At 36.0% G+C, this 11,832-nt stretch overlaps 1 protein-coding gene across 1 annotated transcript; it reads right to left on the bottom strand.

Moving 5' to 3' along the window:
* LOC105178695 (berberine bridge enzyme-like 8) lies at positions 1,607 to 3,269 on the bottom strand. The gene has a single exon (XM_011102223.2). The coding sequence runs from the start codon at positions 3,251 to 3,253 to the stop codon at positions 1,607 to 1,609; it is 1,647 nt and encodes a 548-aa protein (XP_011100525.1). The 5' UTR covers positions 3,254 to 3,269.

Genomic DNA, 11,832 nt, shown 5'->3' with positions numbered 1-11,832 from the left:
GTGAAGATAGTATCTCTACCAGGAGAGCTTGGGGACTATGGGTCTGTCTCACAGAGATGGACAAAGTCAAGTATCCATTCAAGATTTTCTCAAACAAAGTGAATGGATCATTCCTATTAAATTCCATGACAGGAAAAAGCACGGAGTTTGCTGAAAGCTTATTCAAAAAGAAGAGGATGTTAATCTGGAAAAAATAAGCTGCCGGCAACCGAAGCCACAAGGATGAAGACGTGCAACATGTTGCATGTTGGGCAATGGCATAACCATCTGTGCTCTTGCTGCGAGAAACCAGAAAAGCCCCTATTCGGGACAAAGACTCGGATCCACGAAAAATAAACCCGAACCGGACCAAGACATGGGAAAAAGAAAAATTTTTATTAAGAGAGGTAAAAGTTAAACGATGTAAAAGGATGAAAGGATAAGACTGTCGGTAGAAAACAACAAAAGCCAACAATCAACAAAGCAAGGAAGATAGTTGGAAGTCACATGGCCGACAAACCATAATGACCAATAGCTGGAAAGGACGGGGCGATGACGTATGCAATGACGTCATTTGAAAAAGACAAGGTGATGACGGAAGCAATGACGACGTCAAAAAATCAAGTTGGAGTCCGAGTTTGAAGTCCGCGGACGCCTATAAATAATGTGGCAATGAAGCAGAAGGGGATCATTAGAAAAATTTCTCCTACTCTTCAAAGCATTATTGTTTTCAATCTTTCAAGTATTTTAATCTTTCAGTTTATGGGGGTTTCCCCAACGAGTATAGTCCTTTATCCTATGAGAGGCTAAAACAGTTGTCTCCTCCAATGGAGGAATAATATCTATGTAATATTTCTTCAATAAAAAGTTAGGCTTCTGTTCAATTTGTTTATCCAAAACTTTATTAAGTCCCCATATTGGAGTCCCTTTCACGCCCTAAGGTAGGAAACGAAATAGGGCTGTGTTGTTTGTTGCTGAAGGAGTCAAGTACCTGCAAACCATTTACTGCGGTAGAGTGGTTGGAAGAAGTTCGTAAAATCGAGGACTTGGAATACCCGGGAACAAAGCGGTCGAAAAAAGGTATGAATTTATGAGGGCTTAGTTTATTTCGGAAGCATGTTGGGCCAAACTTGAAGCATGATAGGGGCTAAGGTTCATTTTTCGCTAGAAGGGCAAAATGGTCCTAAAATGGGCTGAAGGACCAAAATTACGAAAATTCAAAAAATACAGGACCAAAATTGCCACCGCTAGAGGACCAAATTTGCCATACCCCTATACATACAGGACGAAAAGTGCAATATTGCCTTATATGAATGCAATACTTAGTGCAAGTCTTTATAAAACCCTCCAATGGATTTTCTTGAGAATTATCTAATTGAACATTTTAAATTGTTCAAAACAGATTACACTGAAAAAGATTGTTCAAAACATTAAGAGAAACCAACTAACTGAAAAGATTGTTCAAAATAGATTACAAGGAGCCAATTAATTGGCAAGCCGTTCACCTATTTTAACAATCTACAATGTTTTATTCGCATACAAAGCAGAAAGGAAATCAAATTAAAGAAAGCATGTAGTACGTAGAAATCTGCAGAACCACATCATGTTCCTCATGATGAATATAATCTTATATATATGTCCTCTTTTCCTGTCGCTGTGGTGGTGGCGGAGGACTGCTTGGTTGTGGGGAAATGCTTTGTTCTTCTCTGAAGAAATTCTCTGGATCAACTCTAGTTTTCACCTTAACCAATCGATCAAAATTGTTGTGGAAGTACTTTTCACCCCAAACTTTTGCTGTTTCAATACTTATGGGCCCTTCATTATTGTTCACTCCAATGTCAAGATCTCTATAACATAAGAAAGCTCCCCGTGGGTTGTACGTAACATAAGGAGTCACGTAATTGTAAAGTCTTCTAATCCAATTTATGTACTTGTCGGCATTATCTGCGTCTTTTGCTTCCCAGAACACCATATGATGGATCTTGTAAAGATAACCAGCCCTATAAGGAAAAGGGGTTGCATTATCAGGAATTTTAGCCATTTTTCCACCATATGGGGTAAAGAATAACTGTGCCAACTTGCCTTCGGGTTCATAGATGTGTCTCCATATGCCTTCAAACCCTTCTATGGGAATTGGTTTCTGCACATAATCTGATTTTCCTTTGAAGTATCCTACATCATGTTGAACCCTGTCGAGCAAAGGTTCAAGTGAATCTATAGGCAATCCAGTATTGTACAGGATGGATTGGATCCAGCTCATCTCTGTGCAGTCTTCTCTTACTAACCGCAATTCGGGGAATTTTTCTTGCATCAACGCAAGTAGTCTTTCGGTGCGACCAAGGAAAACCGAGTTAAATGTTGCACGAATTGTCCTCATTCCTTCCGAGGTGGTGTTTCTTATAACGATGACTCTCATGAATAAGTCTTCATCGAAGTTAGGTGCGACGAACTGCCAGCGGTGAATGAGTCGAGTGGCTTGTTGCCCCAAATCCCTATGGATTGTGAAAACAGTGAGTTTTTCTGGAACATCCACCAATTGTACTTTCCATGCAACAATGACGCCAAAACTGGAACCTCCACCACCCCTAATGGCCCAAAATAAGTCCTCACCCATCAAATTTCTGTCGAGAATCCTGCCATTAACGTCTACTATCCTAGCATCAACAACATTATCTGGAGCTAGGCCGTATTTTCTGAGCAATACGCCCCAACCTCCCCCACTGATGTGCCCGCCAACACCAACAGTTGGGGAAAAACCGGCTGGAAACCCCAGTCTTAGGCTTCTAATCGCAATATTATAATATAACATGCCAAGGGTTGCACCACCTCCAACCCATGCAGTTTTTTGCTCAACATCAACTGTTACTTCACTGAGGTTCAGCAAATCAAGGATCACAAATGGGACTTCAGATACATAAGACCGTCCCTCAAAGTCATGGCCGCCACTCCGAGTTTTAATTTGCAATTGATTTTGTTTGGCACAGTAGATGATAGGGGGGATTTGGTCCTCGTACTCGGGGGTTATTATCACTAGCGGTTTTGGGGTGGAAGCTAACATGAATCTTTTGTTTCGGATTGAAAAATCTAGGACAGACTGGTAAGAAGAGTTGATTGGGGTGTAAACAAGGTTAGAAATTGAGGAATAGTTTTGGAATTCTTGCTTGAGACATTCAAGAAAACCATAGACGTTGGGGTCGGCAGCAGAAGCTGCAGACGCCCACGAAAAGACAATAAAAAGAAAGAATATGAGAGTGGAAATGGTTGGAGTCTTCATGATTGTGAGATGCTGTAGTTTGTGGTTTTGGGAGCAGAAATGTGTCGTATTTATAATGGTAGTCGATGGGTGAATTACGTTCATATTGCGATTTTAAGTAGGAATCTGATGAATTAAAATGCACCTCGTGACTTCCATTTCTGTATATAAAATTAGTTAACAGAATTAGCAGACCAAATTAGGCAACCAATCCATTTAAATACCTCCAAAAGATTTTCATATATTAACAGTACGAATTTAATACAGAAAAGATACAATTTGATAGCGCGCTTGATAACGTTTGCTTGTTTTAAATACATTAAATGATGTTGCTGTGTTTGGTTTATTGTAATGAAATTAGATGACAATTAGTCTCATCTCCATCTCCTAGGCTAATCCTTGTAATCAAATTATAGATTTTCTAAGTCAATATTGTTGTCTTGAAATACTCAATAAATGAAATAATGAAAAATTACAATCACCCTCCTTAAATGAATTACAATTATATTAATTAGATGTTAATAAAATTAATAAGTTACAATTTAAAATAATTTATGCAATTTATATAAATTATATTAAAATTAGTAAAATAAATAATTTATTTATTAAAAGTGTATTTTAAATTATTTTTAAAAAATTATTCCTTCTTTCCACTCCTATAGCAATGCCCACCCTCAACTATTGCGCTTGCCCTCGTTCCCACCTCCCCATTGCGGCCTTAAGCCTCTCCCACCTTGCACCCAGCCTTTCATCTTCCTCCACCATCGTTCGCCATAAAAATATGTATATATAAATGTATAAATATATACATATAAATATGTTGAATTATATACATATTTATAACTTATTAATTTTAACAAAATTTAGTTGCAAACAAAAATAAAAAATAAATATTTAATGTTAAGAATTTAAAATAATTTATACAAGTGTGATAATTTTTTAATTTGAATTTATAAGCTAGTAAAAATTAATTTTTATTAATATATTAATTACATAACTTAATATTTTAGTTATTAAGAGGTGTAACTTTATATACATATTCAATAAAAGAATAGTTCATAAATAATTTAAATTTAAATTAAAAATTAGTATAAATAATAAAAAAGTTATACAGGTCATATTATTAATTGTTGTAAACATTACTTTGAGTTCCCCTTTACCTTTTGGTAATTAAAAAACACCCCTGAGGGCATTTCTGTCATTGAAAAATTAAATTAAAGTTTGGCCAACTCAACAAGGGTATTTTGGGATTTTAATGGCTATCAGGGGTGGTTTCTATAAATTTTTGAAAGACAAAGGTAGTTTGTGTAAAATAAAGATAGGTGAGGGGTCTACATGTAATTATTCCTATTTATAATAAGCATATAACTAAAAGTATATTTTTTCTCTGTCACCTCGCCCACATATCTTTCTTCTCACAGACCCTTTTTCTTTCTCATCACAATTTTTTTTCGCTTCACCGTAAATCATATTTTTTTTTATATGCTCATGAGAATCACGTGTAACAACAACTAATAAATCATAATTCAAAAGGGTTATTTTGGTCAGTTCACAATAAAAATTTGATGAAAACATTGAATAGGCTCGTCGTTGGACATATGTTATTTATAATTTTTTAAATAATAAGAAGATATTTGTAATTATGTCAAATGTAGATGTAGATATGTAATTATCCTAAATACCACTTTAAGAAGTTTATAATAGCTTTTCTCTAGAGAAAAGTTAGAAATTCATCATGTTTATGTATTCTTTCTAAAAACAGTAACAACAAAACTTTCATGAACCGATCATACTTTCATGTATCCATTTTCAAAATATTCTTAGCCAATAAGTCTTGTTCATCAAAACTTTTCTCCACTACAAAAAATACAGCTTCTAAGAGACAGTTTTCTGATTTTCAGAAAATCCGTCGCAAATTTTATTTATGAAGGCCTTTGTTACGGATACTTAGAAGTGTCGATAAAACCCATCACAAAATTTTGTGACAGAGGTTAACATTGATCGGTCACAAAATCCGTTTTTCAAGAAAGGTGGGAAATCCGTTTTGTGGTGAGCAATTTAAAAAAAAAAAAATAGAATAAATTTGAAGACGGCTTTTGCAACATAAACAGTTACTCACATCCGTTGCAATTGTGTGATAACCCATACCCATTGCAAATGCATCACTAAATTTGTCACGAATTTTGGACAAGTTTGTGATAATGTTTTGAATCAACCCAAACCCATCTCAAATTCGCACAAATGTGTAATAAATTTTAGTGACGAAATTGTAATGACTATATAAATTTGATATGATATAATCTTATGAAACATATCTTAATTAACTCAAAACTTCAAACCAATATTGTACCTTTTATCAGTGGGTACTAGAAAAAAAAATGACTATCGACTATAATTTTAATAATTATGGACTAAAAATCGTGGTAAATAATTTTTATTGATTACAGTTAAATAAAATCATTACAAAAATATAGATTTTCCACCAAGAAAAAGTTATTTTCCATGACTAAGAGCCATGGTAAAAATATTTATCAAGACAAATATTTTAGCCACCCTCGCAAATACCACAACCAACAATCATTGAATGACCGTGGTCAACAATTATTTTCTACGATTATTTTTATTTTAAATCATTACAATTAATAATAATTAAATATTATATTTTTTATAGTGGTACGACAAGGTAAACTAATATAATTAAGAGCTGAAGGAATGAATAAATAAGACAAGACTACAGTAAAGGACAAAAAAAGAAAAACAAACGAAAGAACGAAATTTTACTCTTATAATTATTCATTCAACAATTGGAGTAAATATATATGTATACATATATATATATATATTCTAATCTATATCTATATTATATCATTATATTATACAATCTATAAAAGTATGAATTGGTCCTAAAAAGTTGCTTTCATTTTATGGTTTACTCTTATTAACTATTTTTCATATTATTCATATTTATTCGTATAAATTACTTTTCACATTGTAATTATTTGGACAAAATATATTTTTAGTCCCATAAAATAAGGGTAGAATTTTTTTGATTAACAAATCAAAATAATTATTTGATTAAAAAAAAATTGTACAAAAAAGTTATTTGATTTGATTAAATATAAATAAAACTGCAGAAACTATTTGATTTGTTTATTTTGTTATTACCATGCAAATTGGTTTGTTTAATGTAACTAAGTTCAAAACTAACTATGTGAACCTGATAGCGCTGCGGACCATGTAGATATAGCCCTTTCATAAAGCCATATCTCTATCAAAGTATAAGATATAAAATTGTAAACCGATTCCCATCATAGACTTTGATATCCATGAATTCACTTGTGTCTCTAGACAGGTTGAATGGAAGAGCAATATATACACTCCATCATTTCTTTTCTTAACATTACTTAATTTTCAGTTGATAATGGACTTACTTGTCCAACGATAGGTTGTTAAATGTTACCTTCAAATAATCTAAGTCAGAAATACTAAGTATTTAATATATATGTATATGTGATTGTTTTATGAGGCAGGATATTTCTGTTACTCTTTTTTTGTTGATTGTCCATTCTAGTAGAACTTTTACATGTAACTGTAACATCACATCTAAAATTTTCTTTCGACCCTTACGCCGAATGTTAACACCCTACTTCCCTTTTGATAGAGTGATAACTGGTAGACCTAGGCAAACCACAAAGAACCCTTGTTATGCAAACCCCATGGACAACTACAATGAAGAGAACCAACCGAGAATAAGGCAATGGGATCTAGTAGCCATAGCGACTGCAAGAACTCAGTCATAGAAACCAGCTCATGGGAACCACAACCCCCTACAAACATTGGAACAAAAGTTCAGTATGAGGCATTGAGCAAGGCACATGTCCCAGCCTTTCTGATGGAAATAATGACCCTCTAGTAGTTCAGAAGTGGCTTAAGGAAGAAGAAGACAACTTTGGGTTAATGGAATTTCCCTTAAAAATAAGGCCAAGGGTAGTAACACGTATTTTAGTTGGTGATGCGGCAAGATGATGGGAAGGAATATCGCTTTCCTTATTAGTAGACGAACCTATCACTTGGCCAAGGTTCCAAAAAACGTACCTTAGATATTTGTTCCCTAATGCAATCCTCTCCAAAGATCGTTAAATTTGACACTCTAACCAAGGGGAAAGCATGTGGTGGAATACTTAGTGAAATTTCATAAGCCAGGAAAGTACTCACCTACAATTATGATAGACCCTCAACTTAAAATTCATAAGTTATCTAGGGATCTCAAGAGTCGGATATAGTCAACACTAGCCATATTTGGAGCTTGGAGCTTTAATAAACTTCTGAGGCAGCAATAAGAGCTGAAGCAAACATGGGTGAAGGGATGAAGAAAACAATCTAAAAAGACCCAGGTTGGGCTAAAACCAAGTGAATGGAGGCCCGAACAAGCGTCCTACATTCCTGGCCAATTGGAGGCTAACCTTACCATCTCAACCACGATCCCAACTCCCTAGAAGCAAGATTTGTTTTAAGAGATGCATAGGAGAAAGTAAGTGGGCATCGAGTCCTACTATCGTTGCAGTCAGATGGGACACAACATATCAGAATGTACCATGCCTGATCAATATGCATCTTGGGCATCAACTCCTAGAGCTAGTACTTTGAAACCTTGCCAAATGGGAATGGAAGAGCTTTTGGCATGACAAAAGTACAGGGCGACCACACGGAGGATGTAATTACAAGTACTATTACAATTAATGGTTTGGTTGCACATATATTGTTTGATTGTAGTGTGACATATTCTTATGGCTTAAAAATTTGCAAGGCTTTTAGAATATGAGCCTGAACTACTTGATGAGCTATTTAGATGACTACCCCTGGGGATAATATTTTGGTGGCTAACCTAATTTACAGAAATTGCACTGTGGGGATTGAGAATGCCAGACTCAATGTTAATTTAATACAAATAAATAAAAGAGAGTTAGATGTAATCTTGGGATTGAACGGGCTAGCTAAACACATTGCACATGTGGATTGTAGAAATAAATTTAGAAGCTTCCATCCACCTCCAAAGGAGGGGTTCACATTCCGAGGGAATGGGGGGTATTGTTGTAGGGATTCAAGTTTCTTGCTTTCTGCTACCTAAGCTTGGAGATTCATTAGGAAGGGATCCAAAGCCTACTTTGCCCTTTTGACTGATACTAACAAGAGATAAAGTTAGATAACATTCCAATTGTGAGAGAATTCTTGATGTTTTTCAGGATGACTTACCAGGACCACCACCAGGTAGAGAGATAGAAGTTGAAAATTAATTTGATACTAGGAGTACGACCTATCTCTAAGGCGCCTTACAGGATGGCCCTATAGAACTAGGGGAGATTAAAGCACAACTAAAAGAACTTCTTGGTAATAAGCAAATTAGGCCAAGTGTATCCCCTTTGAGGCTTCGGTGTTATTCGTAAAGTAAAGGGCTGGAAGCCTAAGGTTGTGCATTTTTTTTTAATGAAACCATCCTTGTGGAGGAGCTTTTCATAGTCTCCGACTCTACTTTATTAATCCGAGAGAAAAGTAAATATACAACAGTGAGTACTAACTCAATAGCATGCCTAGAAAGCAGTAAATAAGGACTACTACTCCCTTACAAACTTGAGACCTAAGGCACAAAGGTGGAAAAGAAAATATTGGAAACGATAATCCAGTGTGCCACAACATTTCTACCATTACACTCGGATCATTGGTTCCAACTAACCATGCGAATCAAGCAATGCAAACAAACCAAAACATGCCCTGGTATGGAGTGTACCTCCAACAATAGTGAGGGACTAACATTACGTTCTTCACAGAGAACCTTAGTTATCTCAAAAAAATAATGGAGCAATATACCAAAAGGTGAGCACCAAACAATATACATATATGCACAAAGGCAGGACAAAACCTGGGCATGCTCACGAGACAAAAAGAGACAAAAGAGCTCCAACAATGCGGCTATAAGGTCCAAATAATAACATACCATACCAACCAAAACGGCCCTACCTACAGCAAACAAACTAGCAATGTACCTGCAAAATTGAGACAGTAACTAAAGAACAACAAAAACAACAGCAGCAGTAAACAACAAAAGCAACAATAAACAACAAGAGCAACAGATAACAACAGCAGCAAAAAGCTCCAGCAATAGTAACAGAAACGACAGCAACAACAGCAACAGACACAGCAACAGCAGCAAAAACAACAGAAGGACAATAGAAAACAAACAACCAAACATCCAATTGAAACAACAAGCAATATAAGTCTCACTAAAGGCTCAAATTTAGCCCGTGGACACGAATACTTTACTCCAGCTATTCAATACCTTTCGCTTTATCTGTGAGATGTTCCTTGAAAAGCTTGCTAAATTAGTGAGATGTGCATGCTTGGTTGGCTAGAAAATCCGCCACTTGGTTGTCTTCTCTAAAAACATTATATTCAATTTGGCGCGAAACATTCCAAATGTTTTCGAAAAGGTTATGGTGATTGCCATTTTGGTTTCGACCTAAATATTATAAAACTCCTTTTCAATAGACAGTTTCAATCCTCTGTGGATGCCCCGAAGTTTAGCCTGGGTGTTACAGGTAATTCCAAAGGGTTCTTGAAAGGAAGAGATGACTTGACCAAGGTGATCTCTGAGGATGCCCTGCGCTGAAAATTGTTGGATTACCTTTAGAAGCTTCATCTGTATTTAGTTTGTACCACCCTTTTTTAGGCATTCTCCAATGAGCAATAATAGCTTTCTAATGCGTACTCCTCGGCTGGAGGGCAATATTAAGAGTATTGAAAGCGAAATAATCCCTTTGCACGTGTTCGGGTTTCAGCAACTCGCTTCTATGAAAATTATGCAGATATACCAGTGTTTTGTAGATAATGGTATTGGCCTTGAATGTAACCCCCCTGTGCTTCTGTTGAGAACATTGTTGAAAATGGCGTTCAGCTGCATACTGATAACATTAAGTTGTTCTTGATAATACTATAATTAATTCTAACGCCTCTGTTTCTCTGATCTCTCATGTACTTGAACCTGAATCACTTGCCATGCCTGAAAGCAATCAACCGGGTTAAGCTACAGTGGCAAGTCCGAATAAATTCAATTGTGAAGATCCCTTGATTGTTAAACTGCTCGATAGAGAATGGGGCGCAGAAAAAATAAACCGAAACATGACTCACTCCATAAACATTGATGACATGGAAGCTATTAACAACTTGAATGAACAACATGAAAACCGTAGACAGCTTCAACACGGATACTTTGTCGATAAGCGAATGCATTACATGAAAAGTGAAGCTAGAGCACCTCCCAAAACTGAAACCACACAAAGCAGCAGTTTGGAGGTTCTGAACTCTCAATCTGAGGAACCAACACGACAAGCAGTTAACTGAATCAAAAGGATTTTTTATGGGGAAACTAGTAGACAAAAGACCATCAGGGAGCCTTCACAAAAGCAGTCACTTTATGAGGTAGAAACAACCTCCTTGGAAAGTAAAGGAGAAGATGAACCTACCCCACTATCCAATCGATTCCAAAGCTTAGAGGACCTAGAAATGGAGGATAATTTGCAACACTCTACAAACCATGCAAAACATTATACTTCCCGCAGAGGCATCTGGAGCAGAACGAGGGAACAAAGCTACTAATACCTCCAACATCGTAGAGAACAACAAAGATAGGGAAAGCCACAACCAACAAGGCAAGCACTACAACAAGAAATCATCTTTACAGACTCCAAAGCTTCAAACAAGTACAGAAACAAGTCCCTGTAGGACACCAACAAAATAGTCATATATCCCAAAATTGGAGGTAAAGGTTTGAAAAGGCAAATGTAATATCTCTCCTAAGCGTACAAGACGTAACACAATGTCCTCTTTCTCTTCCTCCCTACAATTTTAATTTTTAAACTCATTATTTGGAATGTGAGAGGTATTGGTAAGTTGGAAAAACAAATAATTCTTTTAGATATACTTTTTGTAAACAAACCTAGAATGTTAATATTACTCAAAAATTTGGTTTCCATTCTATCTTTTCTAACTCTAACAATAAGATCTGATGTTTTGTTAAGCTTGGTGTCAACATCCAGATTATGTAGGAGCACACAATTCTTGCAATGTTAACGTCGACTCAGGAGCTCTTCCGCTGGATATCTTCTGTACATTCGTCTACGCCAAATGTTATAGATCTTCAAGGAAAATCCTTTGGGAAGAATTGACAAGGATCTCTAGTCACAATGTACCATGGCTTGAGGGAGGAGACTTTAATGCTATCTTACATTTGAATGAAAGGCAAGGAGGAGATATAAGAAGGCCTGGAGCCATGGATGACTTCAACAACATGATGTTTGATGTCAGACTTATTGACGTTAGTTGTGAAGGGGATCCAATCACCTGGACAAATAATAGATTTGGAAGAGACTGGACAGGATTCTCTACTCCAAATAATGGACTAAAATCTTCAATATCACCAGAGTCTCACATCTCCCCAAAAGGCTCTCAAACCATCACCCATTCCTAATCAGAGCGAATAAAATCAAGGACATAAGGCCTTCCTCCTTTAGATTCCAGAATATGTGGCTGAAACACCATAGCTTCTT

Source organism: Sesamum indicum, linkage group LG16 (genome assembly GCF_000512975.1).
Source record: "Sesamum indicum cultivar Zhongzhi No. 13 linkage group LG16, S_indicum_v1.0, whole genome shotgun sequence".
Lineage (NCBI taxonomy): Eukaryota > Viridiplantae > Streptophyta > Magnoliopsida > Lamiales > Pedaliaceae > Sesamum > Sesamum indicum.
Note: the sequence above shows the minus strand (reverse complement) of the source record. Positions and strands in the feature narration are given on the sequence as shown.

What these genes read in the sequence shown, in the direction of transcription:
- LOC105178695 (XM_011102223.2), bottom strand. Translation starts at nt 3,253, where the DNA reads ATGAAGACTCCAACCATTTCCACTCTCATATTCTTTCTTTTTATTGTC.